This window comes from Mobula hypostoma, chromosome 13 (genome assembly GCF_963921235.1).
Source record: "Mobula hypostoma chromosome 13, sMobHyp1.1, whole genome shotgun sequence".
Taxonomy (NCBI): domain Eukaryota; kingdom Metazoa; phylum Chordata; class Chondrichthyes; order Myliobatiformes; family Myliobatidae; genus Mobula; species Mobula hypostoma.
In genome coordinates, this window is record NC_086109.1 from 67073954 (window position 1) to 67092000 (window position 18047).

Here is an 18047-nt window from a genome sequence, read left to right on the forward strand (position 1 = left end):
GCAAACAAAAGTCATCCATGTAAGCTTGATTTCAATGTTTAAGAATAGCTTGGAGAGACATGGATAGTAAGGATATGGTCCCAGAGCAGATTGTTGGAAGTAGGCAGTTTAATGGTTTTGACTTGGACTAAATGGGCCAAAGGGCTTGTTTTTGTGCAGTACTTGACTAAATCCATAAGCAGGAGAACCAATAAGGAACAGACTATTCTAAGGATTCTTTAATTCAGGAAAGATAAAGAGGATGGTGAGGAGGTCAACAATTGCTGACAACTGAGAGATAGTGCTGGGGGAACAGCGCCATCATGAATACCAAAACAGCTTCGCTCAAAGTCATTCATTTGGCAAGGGAGGTAATCAGATTATAGAAATTCTTGGAATTTAAACTACTAACACCTTAAAGTTGAAAAAAATGGAAACAATCTGCTCAAATGCATAGCAACACACATCAAAGTCGCTGGTGAACGCAGCAGGCCAAGCAGCATCTGTAGGAAGAGGTGCAGTCGACGTTTCAGGCCGAGACCCTTCGTCAGGACTAACTGAAGGAAGAGTGAGTAAGGGATTTGAAAGTTGGAGGGGGCGGGGGAGATCCAAAATGATAGGAGAAGACAGGAGGGGGAGGGATAGAGCCAAGAGCTGGACAGGTGATTGGCAAAAGGGATACGAGAGGATCATGGGACAGGAGGTCCGGGAAGAAAGACGGGGGGGGGGGGGGACCCAGAGGATGGGTAAGAAGTATATTCAGAGGGACAGAGGGAGAAAAAGGAGAGTGAGAGAAAGAATGTGTGCATAAAAATGAGTAACAGATGGGGTACAAAGGGGAGGTGGGGCCTTAGCGGAAGTTAGAGAAGTCGATGTTCATGCCATCAGGTTGGAGGCTACCCAGACGGAATATAAGGTGTTGTTCCTCCAACCTGAGTGTGGCTTCATCTTTACAGTAGAGGAGGCCGTGGATAGGCTTGTCAGAATGGGAATGGGATGTGGAAATAAAATGTGTGGCCACTGGGAGATCCTGCTTTTTCTGGCGGACAGAGCGTAGATGTTCAGCAAAGCAGTCTCCCAGTCTGCGTCGGGTCTCGCCAATATATAAAAGGCCACATCGGGAGCACCGGACGCAGTATATCACCCCAGTCAGATGAAGCCACACTCAGGTTGGAGGAACAACACCTTATATTCCGTCTGGGTAGCCTCCAACCTGATGGCATGAACATCGACTTCTCTAACTTCTGCTAAGGCCCCACCTCCCCCTCGTACCCCATCTGTTACTCATTTTTATGCACATTCTTTCTCTCACTCTCCTTTTTCTCCCTCTGTCCCTCTGAATATACCTCTTGCCCATCCTCTGGGTTCCCCCTCCCCCCGTCTTTCTTCCCGGACCTCCTGTCCCATGATCCTCTCGTATCTCCTTTTGCCTATCACCTGTCCAGCTCTTGGCTCTATCCCTCCCCCTCCTGTCTTCTCCTATCATTTTGGATCTCCCCCTCCAACTTTCAAATCCCTTACTCACTCTTCCTTCAGTTAGTCCTGACGAAGGGTCTCGGCCTGAAACGTCGACTGCACCTCTTCCTACAGATGCTGCTTGGCCTGCTGCATTCACCAGCAACTTTGATGTGTGTTGCTTGAATTTCCAGCATCTGCAGAATTCCTGTTGTTTGCTCAAATGCATAACCATCTCTACCTACAAGAGTGGGTATTATGTACTTAAGGAGATTATGACAGCAGATTTGAATGATATTGTAAGTAGGCTATAGACAGTTAACCTAGGAGCTAAACAAGATAGTTGCACAGTCAGCAGGTTGAAAATGGGGATGAGGGGACAGATAATGGGCCAGGGAAGGATGCGTTTGCACAGGGATGAGAAAGATTCAAGTTTAGAGCTAGGAATAAAGGAATTATCAGGTGTCTTACATAATGGTATAGAGCATCAGCTGCTTTAAACTTAGTGATAAATGAAGTCACAAACTTTTCACATTTATAAAAGATGAGAATGGATGAAACAGGGTACAAGGCGTTTAAGGCTGGATGTACTAAAACCAATTACCTATGCTATCCAGAATACTTCTGGAATAGTGAAGATTGGCAAATATAGTGATCTATACTTAGCAGTTCACTTTTTCCTCTCACATTATTGCACACTCTCCATGCTATCATATAGGTCCACCCTTTTGATATTTGCTGACATTTTCCTCCTCTTCACATCCAATCAAATTCAACGATTACGTCATTGTGCAAATAAACATTTCACAAGCAACTTTAAACAGATTTGTTATTTTATTGCTATTGTAGATGATTATATAGTCCAGTAAGAAAATAAATCCACAAAAGCCACTCCACAATGTAATTCAATGAATTACTGTGTAAACGTGAATGTGTATTGCGGGCTGTCCCCAGCAAATCCTTAGGTTGTGTTGGTTGTTAATGCAACAGTGCATTTCACTGTATGGTTTGATGTACATGATAAATAAATGAATCTGTATTTGTGTTTGTATGTATATGTACAGAACCCAAGTTACATTTTACACAGTAAAGACCAACAATTTTGGTAGTAGTCATCTGCTTTGGTCCAGAATAGACCATCTTTAAAAAAAAATCACAGAACCCTGAGATTAGTAACGTGTAAATGGATTCACATTACAATGTTTTTGTGAACATAGGCTTAAAATTGGAATGTAATTCAAAATCTGCAACTGCAGCATTAATAAAAAGCTATGCACAATTAACAATGGTCAAAGCACAGGATCAGTTTAATTTTTGGCTTCACTTCAGTTATGGTTTTAAGTCCATTCCATATCGTTCAGCTTCTTTTTCAAAATTAAAGTACATATCTTTTATACTTTCTTCATCAGACATTTTTATTGAATCTGAAGTGTCATCGGGAGCTTTTCTCCCACCTGCGTAATCAAAAGAATTTTCTTCATAATCATCAATATCTCCTTGCTGACTTCCCATATGTTCTGAATGTCCAATGTCCAATAAACTTTCTGTAAGGTAGAGGAAAATTGTCAAAGGAAGGTTAAATCACAAGTTTTAAGCAAATTACAGAATTAAAACTACAGGCTTCATTATTGCATAGTACAGTATTACATTAAAACTACAGGCTTCATTATTGCATAGTACAGTATTACAAAGATAATCAGATGGTATTCAAAAGAACCAGAAAGAAATTGATGCAGAGGAACAAGCTTGGGGAGGGGTCAGATCCAAATAACTATTTACAAAATAACATACTGGTTGCTTTTACTCCCCACAGGTAATGAATGTTGGAAAGCCTCTACACAGACGAAAAACAGAGGGTGGAAGGGGTGGTGGTCTGGAACAGCCAACTTCCACTTCAATGTTTTGGGGTTTTATAGGGGTGTACTATTGTGCTGTGTCCAAAAAAAAGTATCCATCTTTTATTGACAAATAGATGATTCCTAAATTTAAGAGGGGAGGAGGTGGCAAAACAATGCCTTAAAAATTTGACTGACATAGTGATTTGTTACAACTCTTCCAATTCACACTAATTTGTCTACATGCACTTATTGTTGATTAATGCTTACAATCAAAGTTTTTATTTAGAAAAGTCTTTGTGTTTTGATGTTTCTATTTGACCTAGGCTGGTGAGCCTGGTGTCAGTTGTGGACAAGCTATTGGAAGGTATTCTAAAGGACTGGTTACATAAATATTTGGATAGACGGACTGATTAGGGATAGTCAACATGGCTTTGTGTGTGGTAAGTGATGTCTAACCAATCTTAGTTTTTCCAAGGAAGTTGATGAAGGAAGGCAGTAGATCTTGTCTACATGAACTTTAGCAAGGCCTCTGACAAGGTCCCACATGGAAGTGTGGAAATTGAGGCAAGGCTAGGGTTAACAATGTCCAGGCAAGGACAGATTGCAGATAGAGTGCAGACTGCAGGGGCAAGAAAATTCTTTTAAGAGCATAGCCTCCCTTTGCTGAGCAGATATTTTGACTTGCTGCAGATGAGAAGATTATAACGGAAAGATGCAAAACACACACAAACCCGAACTAAGGGGCAATCACTTTACCAACTTCAAAGTATCATCAGTTGTTAGCTTGTAGTTTCTCTTGATCTTTAGCACCTATATTGTGTATGTTGATTGATCTTGCAAGTAAAGAATTCAACAATAAGCAGTTTACCAAATGGCCAATATCTGTAACTGCTAGCCAATTCTGTATAAAAATGGTATTTCTCTATTTAGACTTCAGAACAGTGTGGGTGATAGGGGCCATGTTGTTCTCCTTGTGCACGAGTAAAATAAAGTATGATTGAGGAATGAGTGCAGGCTTTCAGGGTCCAGTTAATCAGAGACAAGTCACTTGGAGGTTCCAGCAAGATGGGCACGTGGCCAAGTGGTTAAGGCGTTCGCGTTCGTCTAGTGATCTCCAGGTTGCTAGTTCGAGCCTCAGCTGTGGCAGCGTGTTAGTGCCCTTGAGCAAGGCACTTAATCACACATTGCTCTAGTCTGTGCGAGGAGTGGCGCCCCACATAGACTTCCAATCTGCGCCCTGTAAGGCATGAAAATGCCTGACGCAGGCCTCTCATGGTCTGAGTCGATGTTCCCTCCCTCCCCCTCCAGCAAGATGGCTAACTCTTGACTTCATTATATGGGAGTAATGAATTTGGTCCCAGAGCTGATCAGCCCAAATCCTAGGCAGCTCACATCTGAGCAAGGGATTGAGTCTGCTGCTGGAGCACACATTTCCTCCTGTGTGGAGTAGTCAAGGTGCTCCATCACCTTAATCGCCGACACAGGAAAGCTGCAGTGTAAGAAAAGGAGGGTGACCCAGTCCGGATCAGAGTCTGGAGGAGCACAGGAAGAGTTTGCCCTGATCTAGGTTGGATACTGTGGGAGCACAGTAAGTCTGTGGTTTAAAAAAAAAAGGAATTCCAAAATGTGTGTGCACGTGCATACTAATTGTGCATGAATGGTAGCATGAAAGACCCCCATCCCAAGAATGTTAGTATGAGTGGAATGGACCAAGTGAGTGTGTTGTAAGAGAAATGAAAGTGACAAGACTAGTATGGCCTGTGCTTGTTCAATGCAAATATGAAATAGGAAATGGTCTATTTAGGGGGAAAGGCCCTTCCGGCCGATCAAGCTGCACCACCCAGCAACTCACCAATTAAAACTAGCCTAACCACAGGACAATTTACAACCAACAATTAACCTAACCAGCATGTCTTTTACAGTGTGGGAGAAAAATCAGAGCACCTTGAGGAAACCCACATGGAGAATGTACAAACTCTTTACAGGCAGAGCCGGAACTGAACTCTAAAATACCCCAAGATGTAGTAGCACTCTAACTGCTATATTACTATAATCTTTTATAGTTCTCTTCTATAATCTACTGCAATTCTTGGTATAATCTATGCAGCTCACACTAACCGGAATGATGAAAAAAACAAGAGGGAACAAACAAGCTGACTTCTTTCCCACAGCAGCAGAGTAGATCTTTATAGCCGCATAGTACCCCAATATTATCAGGATGCCAATACTTTCTGAATTCTTTGATAAACTAGTAAAATTACAGCATGATGCATCACTGGCTGAACAGACTTTATGAAACTAAAGTACACTTGTGCAGACCATGAAAAGGATAATGAGTATAATCAAAAATGAAAGATTCACAACCACAGCAAGTAGCCGCAACTGCATAATTTGCTGGAGACATAGTCCCAAACAGAGTCTGCTGCAGCTGGACCCTCCTCCTGGATTTCATTTCTTCATGCAGTTACCTAAATGATTAGGTTGTGATGATGCACTTGTTTGTTATCTCCATGGCTAGAGGCTCAACCTCATAAAAATGATGCTACAGTGTAACCTGCTACGTCTTTGATTACGAGAATTTATTCCTAGGTTTGGGATCCCTGAGAAAATCTCAAGTAACAACAGTTCTCACTCTGCAGGTAAAGTTAAGAGTTAAAAAGCCTTGTAGTGTAAGCATCATTTCACTTGCCTTTACCACCCACAATCTAATGGGGCAGCTAAGCTAAATGATAAATCGGGGTCCTGAAACGAAGATGAGTAATATGTTCAACGAGACTGAGCCAAGGTGGCCAGAGGCGCTTTGAATGGCCCTCATGACAATGCGCTGTACTCCAAACCAACTGCACACGAGATAGTACTGGGACATCCCACGTGCTTGCCAGTCTCTTCTCCCTTTTTGGTAAAACAAATGGACACCCATATTATGAGTGAAAGCATGTTGCACAAATCCTTTAACGTTTCCATCAACAGGTGCCTGAAGTACAGAAGATCGTGCTAGCTGCAGAGTGTTACACCTCTAATACCATCTGCTTACGCTCTCTACATTTCACTTTATAGGGCCATCAAAGGACCATTAGTGAAACTGAGCGTTCCTAGATAATAGCACCTCTGTTCTGGTGACCTGCCAGACTGGCTCATGAGAGCACCAAGATGGCCTCAATGCTGGAGAAACTGGCTAATGATACCACCTTAGCACTACATAATATGAACAAGGCCATCAGTAACATTACTGCTGAAATGTTAGCAATCTGTATAGTGGTCTTTTTAAAAATAAAATCAACTAGCACTTGAGTTTTGGTTGGCTGGGGAAGATGGTACTTGGCCAGGAATGTTGCACTTATGCTCCTGGTACACAAGAACATTAACTTCTAGATGGGTATATGCATGTAAAAGGTTAGGAGGACTGGGCACGAGAAACTTAGGACTCCCGTCACCATGCAGACCCTCCAGCTGGTTTCACTCTTCATTATTAATGATAATAGTATTCCCTGCTAGTGGTAATATTCATCTTAATCTCTTGCCTGAGATCACTCTGTGGCGTGATGGCCCACAGACCAGTTGTCTGTGTCATGATCAAACAGCTAAGACATTGGTGAGGATTAATTTGAGTATTGTGTGCAGTTTTGGTCACTACTTACAGGAAAGAGGTAAATAAGGTTGAAAGAGTATAGAGAAAATTTACAAGAATGTTGGTAGGACCGGAGGACCTGAGTTATGAGGAAAGATTGAGTAGGTTATGACTTTATTCCTTGGTTTGGAGAGGTTTGAGGGGAGATTTGACAGAGGGGTATACAGTGGCATGCAAAGGTTTGGGCACCCCTGGTCAAAGTTCCTGTTACTGTGAATAGCTAAACGAGTAAAAGAAGACCTGATTTCCAAAAGGCATAAAGTTAAAGATGACATATACCTTTAATATTTTAAGCAAGATTACTTTTTTATTTCCATCTTTTACACTTTCAAAATAACAAAAAAGGAAAGGGCCTGAAGCAAAAGTTTGGGCACCCCCTTTGGCAAGTATCACAGCTTGTAAATGCTTTCTGTAGCCAGCTAAGAGTCTTTCAATTCTTGTTTGGGGGATTTTCACCCATTCTTCCTTGCAAAAGGCTTCTAGTTCTGAGAGATTCTTGGGCTGTCTTGCATGCACTGCTCTTTTGACGTCTATCCACAGATTTTCCATGATATTTAGGTCGGGGGACTAAGGGCCATGGCAAAACCTTCAGTTTGTGCTTCTTGAGGTAGTCCATTGTGGATTTTGAGGTGTGTTTAGGATCATTATCCTGTTGTAGAAGCCATCCTCTTTTCATCTTCAGCTTTTTTTTAAAAACAGATGGTGTGATGATTGTTTCCAGAATTGGATTCACTCTTCCCTCTACCAGTGGAATGTTCCCCGTGCCGCTGGCTGCAACACAAGCCCAAAGCATGATCGATCCACCCCCGTGCTTAACAATTGGAGAGGGGTTCTTTTCATGAAATTCTGCACCCTTTTTTCTCCAAACATACCTTTGCTCATTGCGGCCAAAAAGTTCTATTTTAACTTCATCAGTCCACAGGACTTGTTTCCAAAATGCATCAGGCTTGTTTAGATGTTCCTTTGCAAACTTCAGACACTAAATTTTGCGGTGAGGACGCAAGAAAGGTTTTCTTCTGATGACTCTTCCATGAAGGTCATATTTGTGCAAGTGTCACTGCACAGTAGAACAGTGCACCACCACTCCAGAGTTTGCTAAATCTTCCTGAAGGTCTTTTGCAGTCAAACGGGGGGTTTTGATTTGCCTTTCTAGCGATCCTCCGAGCAGTTCTCTCAGAAAGTTTTCTTGGTCTTCCAGACCTCAACACGACCTCTACCGTTCCTGTTAATTGCCATTTCTTAATTACATTACGAACTGAGGAAACAGCTACCTGAAAACACTTTGCTATCTTCTTATAGCCTTCTCCTGCTTTGTGGGCATCATTTATTTTAATTTTCAGAGTGCTATGCAGCTGCTTAGAGGAGCCCATGGCTGCTGATTGTTGGGACAAGGTTTGAGGAGTCAGGGTATTTATAAAGCTTTGAAATTTGCATCACCTGGCCTTTCAACAATGACTGTGAACAAGCTCTAAGAAGCTAATTAAAGTCTGAGACCTTGGCAAAAGTTATCTGACAGCTCAAATCTCTTGGGGTGCCCAAACTTTTGCAAGGAGCTCCTTTCCGTTTTTTCACTCTAAAATTGTACAAAAGAAAAATAATACACTAATCTTGCTTAAAATGTTGAAAAGAATGTTTCATCTTTATGACTTTTGGAGATCAGATCATCTTCTACTCACTTAACTATTCACAGTAACAGAAATTTTGACCAGGGGTGCCCAAACTTTTGCATGCCACTATATATAGGGTAAATGCAAGCAGGCCAGAAAGCTGTGGGTTCAAGACCCAACAGACACTGGAGCTCAGTGCTATACTGATAAGAGTCAAAGTCTTATGTTTGGAGACATGAAAGTGACTTGACAAGATTGTAAACAATGCCTTGGCAGGAATAAAGATGGAAAATTTCCCAGTGTTCTTTCAGATGTGATCAAATTACAAGGTTTGCACAGTTGAATATTTGCAGCCTTTATATCCTCTTTAAATATTTTCTCTCTGTAACTCAAGTGAGGTCCTTAATTTTGTCCTACCGCAACTAACCAGACAAGAGGAGTACATGCAGAGGTCCACTCATCTTCCTAAGCCTCAGTCTTATCTTTTATTAAAATATAAAATTAAAGGGATTCACTCATCCCCATCCTTCTAAAGCTAATGTATGGTTCCTTTTTAATGTATGTAACAGAACCTCCAATATACTTTATTAGCAAAAGTTCCCAAAAGTTGCCCTTACCCCAACAGGAACACATTGCCCCAGAAATATTGACGTCATACTCATAAAAGCCTCATGCTTGCTATTTGTTCCTTACTCTTCAAACCAGCTCAGTCAACCTCTGCTAGATCCCACTGAATTCCCCCAAAATTAGCCCTTCTGTTTTAGGATGCTAACCCATGGGCCTGCACTATCCTGTTCCATCACCATTTTAAAAGTAATAGAATTGCTCCCTGACAGCTGGTGGTTACTTTCCCTTGCCTCATTAGGGACAAAGTACTGCATTAATGTGAACTTTAGTTTTATTCTTCAAACCATAACTCAACATTTGAGTTATTTTTACATCATAACTGTCAGGTGCTATATGATTTCTCTTGTTATTTTTGTGCATATTGTACAGCTCCTTTTCACGTGCCGAAGATTCATTCAAGGCTGTGAATGTACATGCACAAGGACTTAGGCACAGCTGAGTCATGGCAGTTGGCTATGTGGGGATTATTCAGCAATCGATGCAGAGAACTTGTGTCTGAATTTTTCAACAACTTTCCTGGCTGCACATTGCATAAATACAGACACTCACACAATCATAGCCTATTACAATACAAACTGAGGTTTCCAAAAGGAAGCAACTTAAACAACCAACTCAATAATTCATAGGGGGCACACAAGTAAATTCTCGCAAATACAAGTCCTGCTATAAATATCCAAATCGAAGTACATTTTCTAGATACTGTACTTCCACCCAACTCCCCTTCTACTTCTATTCTAAAGACAGATTCAATAGGCTGGGCCAGAATTTCTGTTCCCTCAACTTGTTCCTTCAACTATACACAAGTCAGGAGCCTGAACGAAATCTATTGTGCATTTTATCACCCAAACCTCTACACCAACCAAACTTGTTCTCACAAGTTAGAATGTGTATGGGGTTTCTTTTTTTTGTATGTTTAATTTAAAATGGCTTCTTTATGTTAATCTTTTAAATTGCTATGTATGTGGATTAAAATGGCTTCTATGTTATGTTAAATGCTGAGAAAGTCTCCAGCTAGACATTTGCTTGGGTTAATACAGACAGCAGGGTGCTATTAGCCAGTGGGTGTTCATGTATCGTTCTTCGGGTGATAATGCTGTCTCATTATGACTGGAGATGGGGTTTTGGCAGGGAGTCGGAGGAGAGGCAGGGAGGACGGTGGACGTGCGGGGGTTTTTGGCAGGGGGGTCGGAGGACAGACGGGGAGGACGGTGGACATGCGGGGGTTTTTGGCGGGGGGGTCGGAGGAGAGACGGGGAGGATGGTGGATGGGGTTTTTGGGGGGAGTCGGAGGGGAGACGGGGAGGACAGCGGACGTGCGGAAAGGCTCCGGTCTATCACTCCGGGTGGTCCCGAGCCGTGAGTCGACAGGATCCGGGTGGTCGTCAGGAATTGATTGAACTCCAACTTGTGCACAAAGAACTTAGACTTTGATAAGTCTGGTGCTTTTTTTTTCCCCCCATTACTTCCTTTTCTGTATGGAACTTGCATTAATTTCATAGACTTAGTAATATCTACAAAGTGTACTTGGTACAACGTACTGTGTGTGCTGGCTGGTGATTGACGTTTGGGATTGACTTGGGTGGCAGTGGTACAGCAACCGACTCCGTGGGAAGCGTTCAGGCCGGTGACGGGCGGGATTTCCCCTAGACATATACGAGCCAATAGAGCTGAGCATTGCAAGTGCAATGAACACACTCCACGGAAAACAATTTTTGGCAGCTGGCATATACAAAATTCCTGGCCCATTTTCCTCAGTCACATTGGAATATTGCAGTACCAGCTCCTCTCCAATAGTACTAGCCTGTCTGGTTTAGCTTGTTCAGAAAAAAATACAACCAGAATTTGTATTGGGTCGTGGATGGGAGCGGTATGCAGGGCTATGGTCTGGGTACACATCGCTGGGATGAGGCAGATTAATAGTTTGGCACGGACTAGATGAGCCGAAGAGCCTGCCTCTGTGCTATAATGAATTTATGACTCAGAAATTCTCTATGGCAGCGTCAAGTATTGCCTCTGAAAGGTGAGAGGCAACTTGGCATCAAGGGATACATGGGATGGGATTAAGTGAGGATAACTCAAGGGGTAGGAAGGAAAGATTTGCACAACACCCTGTAACTATTGAAGTAGTAGGGTAGCCATTTTGGACACAGCATTACCACCTCAATGCATTTCAACCTGTGTCAGGAGAGTGAACCAAGACAACTGGTATAATGGGGATCTCCTTACATTGCAAAGTTCAAAGGGACTTAATTCCTTATCCATAAAGGGGTCACCTTTATCAACACAGACGTCATTTGGAGAACTACAGAGTATTGGTCTGTAGTCTGTGTCCAACACTTGCTGGTAACAGCTCTAATGCATAAATTGATGTGCAAAACCGATATGTACAAAAACACTTAACTACAACTGTACTAACTGCACGTTTCAAGAATTGCTACAGACTTTTGTGAATTGATTAAAAACCAAGTGAAATGCCAAGTTTTGTGTTTGATCCATATCTAATACATGCAGTCAGTACAAGCATCTATACTGTACCTTGTCCATCGAGAACAATGTCCATGACACCATGCTTGACTTTCATGTGCCGGCTTAGATTCCCTTTGAGGGTAAACTTGCTTGAACAGTACGGACATCTGAAAGGCTTGCTGTCGGAATGGAGGTGCATGTGACCCAGGAGATTGTACATCCGATTGAATTCTTTACCACAAACCTGAAAAACCCATGAAGTACATTAATCTCATTTAAGGCAAAATCTCTTAAGTTACACCTTAAAGATGGGTCATTGTGTTTTCTTGCATAGAATGCAGTAATTTTTTTGTTATCCAAATATTATTGAGTTGTCTGTAAAAGGACAGAGGCAGTGCGGTAACACATTTGTACTAAACAATTGATACAGGTGAACTACCACAGTAAATCACAGTTAAACATTGCCATATTGTGATGTTAATCATTCACTACATAATGCCTAGCAGTTGAACTTTGAACACATTACAGAAAGTCATCAAAAATGAAGGACATTAGCATCAGTTTCTGTTAGCCTCCAAGATGACAAATACTACCATAAAACCAGTGAACCAGATCAAAAAATCCCGTGTACTTCTTCCACTGTAGAGTTTGCATATTTAAGATAGCTAAACATCAATGTGCGACAATAAAGAGCACAAAAGGATTAGACAGACGAAATGTTAAAATTAGTCATTTCTCACGACCTATAATGCAATACAAACCACAGGTTCCCATTTCAACATCCAGTCTGATCTAGGCATAAACATTCGGCACTAATTTCAGTACAGATAGCTTACACAAAAAAAAAATTCCTCCAAGTCTGCAGAAAAGTCAACAAGTGTAAAGGTGGAGAGTAACACTAGAAATGCAAAGGAATAAACAGGATAAGATGATTTTGTGTAATCTGGTTACTTCCAGTGCTCTCTTCCGCGTTCCATCTAAACGAATAGATATTGTCATCTCTCAAACAGATTTACATTATAGCAAACAGAAGTTATTCATTTTTGAAGATATCAGCATTGATGTGAAAGCCACAAATTATTGATCATTCCTCGTTGCCCTAAGGGTGGGTGCTAGGGAGCTACTTTCTTGATCTACTGCATTCCTTTCAATAACAGTACAATCACATTGCTGTTGAGAACTGTTTCAAGATTTAGACCCAATAATACATCTCCAAGCCAAGATTATGTGCAACCTGGAAAGAAATATTTCAATTATTGTGTTCCCAGGAACTTACTGTCCTCTGCGGTGACAGAAATCAGGTTTTGGAGATGTTAAGCATAGTTTAGGCAAACAACTGGTGTTGCATTTTTCAAATCAAATCATGGTGCAACCTGTATAGTCAATGGAAGCACACTTGAAAGCACTTGAAACAAAGGGACCTAGGAGTACTGGTATATGGTTCACTGAAAGTAGTGTCACAAGTAGACAGGGTGGTGAAGATTGCATTTGACATGTTGTTCATTATTCAGGACATTGAGTACAAGAGTTGGGACATTATGTTGCATTTGTATAAAACAGAGGTCACACTTGAAGTATTGCAAAGTTTTGGATACTGTTATAGAAAGGATGTAATTAGCTAGAAAAAGATTTACAAGGATGTTGCTGGGATTCAAGGGTCTCAGTCATAAGGAGAGACTGGTCATGTTAGGACTTTATCCCTTGGAGCATGGGAGAATGGGGGGAGTGGAAGAGTTATTAAGAGGCAATGGGGGGGAGGGGAAAAGATATTAGAGGGATATAAAATTATGGGAGATTGTAGATAAATTGGATATACTCTTATTCCAGGGAAAAGGAACCAAACACTAGGATACAGGTTTAAAGTTGGGGGGAGATTTTAATAAAGGCCCCATGAGACAACTACTTCATGCAGAAGATGGTGTGCGCAATTTTCCAGAAAAAGTAGCTGAGGCAGGCACAATAATGGCATAAGACATTTGCATTAGTATTGGATAAGATAGATTAAAAACAAACCAAACAGCCAAAAGGGACCATCTTCTGTGGGCACCTTGGTCAGCACAGACAATTCGGACTGAAAGGCCTATTTTTATATTATATTACTATGACTAACTTTAGTACATTTCATAGGTGGCCCATTACAGCTTCTGTTCCACTGTAGTGGATGAGGTATCAATTAAGTGGACTGTTCTGATGAGAGTGGAATTGAACTTTGTATCTGGACATTCAGATAATATCCAATTCCACTTCCGAGCTGTGCCTTTTGAAAAGACTCGGAGTTAGAAAGCAAGTCATATACTGCAGGACACCCAACATACAATTTGCTCTTGTAACCAGTGTTTGTGGCTAGTGCACTAGAGATTGTGGTCAATGGCACCTTCCCACATACCACTGTAATAACAGGAAACTTAAATGAAGGTATCAAGAATGTTGTACCCAAAATTAATAGATTGCAGCTAACCAAACCCAAGCAATGACTCCCAAGGCATTCCACTTCTTGAAGCCTGAGTGATCTTTCGTCACTGTTTTCTGTACATTAAACACCTCCATTAAGCATCATACAGAGTAACCTTTTGTATCTTACAAAGTCTTGAAAATTTAAGTTTATCAAATCAAAAGCATCCTAAAAGTCTGAAGAATATTAAACATGACATAAGATATATCACTTTGGTGCACTTTGATATTTTCTTGTGCAAAGTCAAATATTTAACGTTCTGTATTAATTCCTCTTAGAACTAGGGGACCAATATTCTTGCTATTCTTATCAGGTACTGCTAGAATTACAAAACACATTTCTTGCTCTTTTACCTTTATATTCTATTTCATCCTTTTAATGGGTTTCTAAAATTCCCTTAATCCTCAAGCTCACTTTTGCCCTTTGCAAAATTAGATGCATTTTCTCCAAAACCAAACAACAAATTTAATTAACCAAATCACTCAGTAGTATTTATTTATTTTTTAAAAAAGGCCAGTAAGCTTTGCCCACAGCATCCAGACCAGGTGAGCAGCAGCGTTAGATGATCTTGGGTGCTAAATTAAGGGAGGAAAAATATAGGTAAATAATAATCAACCTGTTATTGCCTGCAGATACATTTTCAGGTACTGTAGCATCATTTTTCTTATTTAGATGCTCAACTAATGAGCATTATTGCTCAACGCTTTAACACATACTTAAATGTGTATGCATGCACACCATAACCTGTTTATATTTCCAGTGGATAAAAGGGTCCAAGAGACTATGCACAAGCATTGCTGAATCACTGGGACTGCTTTACTACCTAGTTTCAATTGCACATTTATATTAAGATACCTTATGGTGAATGTGCACCATGAATTGCAATTCTGAAACACCAAAAATGAATCACAAAATAAACTCTGAACTGATCAAAGGCTCCTCTGTAAGCGCTTCACAGAATTCCAAGTTTTCAGTCCCCCGGTGATTAGTGCTGAATGAGTGCTTGATACCACTATATACAATTTCAGATCAACTGTCAGGCCTCTCAACGTTATCAAAGAAGTTCAATCAATTTATGAAATTTGTGCAACTATAATGACCTTAGCCCTTCATTTAGCTTGTATTTCCCCCCAAAAAATCTTTCTACCTCCTTCTCAATTCAGTGCTACTTAGCTTTCAAACATCCTCTTTACTGATTGGTATAACCTTAATGACCCTAAATTTCATGCTCTCAACTGACAATAAAAATCACTACAATTGGTCTCCAAACCAGAGAAACAAGGAAAACACATTAAAACAAGTGCAGATGTGAAGAAAGGAAAGGTCTAAATTCCAATTATCTATTAAGTAAGCTTGTTTTATTTCTAAGTTCTCGAAGATAATTCTTTTCTGTACACCCGTAAATGCTTGTAATTTTCCAGTTCATTTAGATGTTTGTTTTTTTTCCTAAAGCTGTAACTACATATGACCTGTTGCTGGCTCTATGCCCTCCCCACTGTACTATTAGTGGATGAAAAGTGCAAGGAGATCAGAAGGTTATCCTTTACTCTTACCTTACATTTAAATGGTTTGACAGGTGAATGAACAATCATGTGGGTCTTCAAAGTCTGCTTCTGCACAAAAGTTTTAAAACAGATGTGGCATTGATAAGCTCGCACACTGGTATGAATCAACATGTGCCTCTTCAGATTTGCTTGCAGGGTGAATTCTCGTCCACACACTTCACATTTGAACTCTTTAACTCCCTAGAGGGGGAGAAAGGTAAGACTTAGAATAATTTGTCACCTCATTTGTTAGACACAGTTCACAAATACAGTAGTTTTTAAAATATTAATTTGATGTTCCTGGAAGTGAAGCCAAAACTAAAATGTTGAGCTACAAAAATGGACACTACAATTAGTCTGATCAGAAAGAGGCAAAGTGGGTACACAGTGCAACACGTTTGGAAGCGGAGTGGACCAGCAGAGGAGGTTAAACGGGGACAGGCTGCACTTACTGTAAACAGCAGCCAAAAAAAAACTGTCAGGGGAACTCCATGGAAACCAGACTTGGAGGAAGATTCGGATAGGTATATGAAGCCAGATGGTGAAGGGGTGGAGCTGGTAGTGATGAGCAGAAACCGACAAGGAAAGAAAAGGGGGCAGTCGGAATAGAGACAGACGCTAGAGTAGAGACTACAGATTCTGGAATCCAAGACCGTGATGGAACCATACAAGGGAAGGATGACGGGTAGATAAACCATTTGGGGGAGGAGATAGGGGACCTACTAGGTGGGTGATAGGCAGATGGAACAGAAGATTGCAAACAGGGATTAACAGCACCTAGGTAGATCAGGTATGAACATGGGGTTGGGGGCTGCAGGCTATTCATACTTAAAAATCAAGGCCCTACCTGTGGTCTAACATCTCCTGCCTTACCCCTCCCCCTACTTATACTAGTCACCTCCCCTCTACACTCAGTGCTGATGAAGGGTCTTAACCTGATTGTTGGCCACCCCTTTGTCTCTACAGTGCTGCTTGGCCTGAGTTCATCCCAAGGTGATTAAATCCTTGGTCCCATAGTTGTTGGAAGCTTTTCTGTTTCCCCACTGCCCCTCCAGTGAGATGAGAATATTAACCATAACACCAAATATTTAAGTTATTCAATGCAGCAAGAAAGTATGGAAAGCTTGTCACGTTTTCTCGCTGTGCAAGAAAAAATTACCTTGGTTGCAAAAGAATATTGGAATAGAGGGAAGTTTCCAATAGTATTTAAAATCAGTGAATGTATACAATATACAGCCTAAAATTCTTGCTCTTCGTGGACATCCACAAAAATAGAAGGGTACCCCAAAGAATGAGTGACAGTAAAAAGTTAAAACCCCCTACTCCTCCCTCCCCCACAAACAAGCAACCCACCATCAACCCTCCCTCTTTTTCAGCAAAAAGCATCAGCACCCACCACCCACCAAACAACAGCAAAGTCCCCAAAGGGAGGCCATGATCTGCAGAACAACAACAACTGTTCACCCAACAATTCAACAGGCCACAGGCTCTCTCCCTTGCTAATAAAGGGGCAGCGAGGTGTCACACAGCAAGAGGGGAGACCAACAAAACACTCACTGATTGCAATGTTACCACCCTAGTAACTTTGCTAAGAAAACCACAAAAAACAAATTGATGATGACACAGCACATCAATGTGAATTCAAAGATATTGAAGATTGGAGCAAAAGCTTTGAGAAATGCAAAGTTATGCTTTAAAATACAGTGCACATTTAGACAGATGTAATGTAAAGATTTTTACTCCATGTGAAGGATGTAAGAAATAAAGTCAATTCAACGGCACAAAAGGAAACATTGTTACATAAAACATTAATTAGTGAAAATTTGAACATTAATGAGTGCACTGTGCTTTCAGAACCCTACTAGGATGAAAAATAGAAATTAGACCTGGATGCACGGGAGAAACAAACCCAGCCACTAAGTTAAAATAGTGCTATACCTCACACCAAGCATTTACAAAGTCTGCTGGGCTGGAAATTGATCTACACATGAGAGCTAGAGACTTGGTATTATTATATTGAATGCCATGGGTTTATAGCAAATTCTAAAAGAATGCTGAAAGGACAATCTAATTAAAAACTAAATGCAGCACTATAATGTTCCTCCCTAAATGCTTAGTCAAGCCTCATTTAGAATTCTGTCACATTTTGAACCACACTCCAGTGAAATAGATGACTGAAGAGATTTGGAAGAGGGCCACTAGATTAATAACTAATTGACATACTTTGTTACTGTTAAAGGCTTGGAGCAATGGCTGTCTTTAATTGTTCTTATCTGCATCTTGTGGCACATCGGACTGCAAACTTGCCATTTCCATAGTATTTGTGTGCATTTTTAACAAGGCAGAGTTGCTATAGTTTGATGTTCAACCCAGCACGGATGGAAAGCATGCAAGGAGCCCGCTGGATTCAAACTCAGGACCACTCACCTTGAAGTCCAGTCTAGATGCCGC

General features: G+C 41.0%; 1 protein-coding gene across 2 annotated transcripts in view; it reads right to left on the reverse strand.

Moving 5' to 3' along the window:
- Positions 1-2260: 2260 nt before the first annotated feature.
- znf710a (zinc finger protein 710a) overlaps positions 2261-18047 on the reverse strand; it is a 57953-nt gene continuing 42166 nt past the window's right edge. The window contains exons 3-5 of one of the 2 annotated variants that reach the window (XM_063066524.1): positions 15606-15797; positions 11670-11844; positions 2261-2978 (exon numbers count right to left, since the gene is read on the reverse strand). In XM_063066524.1, coding sequence (XP_062922594.1) covers positions 2764-2978; positions 11670-11844; positions 15606-15797 — 582 coding nt within the window. In that variant the 3' untranslated portion in view covers positions 2261-2763. Of the gene's footprint in view, positions 2979-11669; positions 11845-15605; positions 15798-18047 lie in introns of those variants that run through there. The other variant, XM_063066525.1, reaches the window with a different exon arrangement.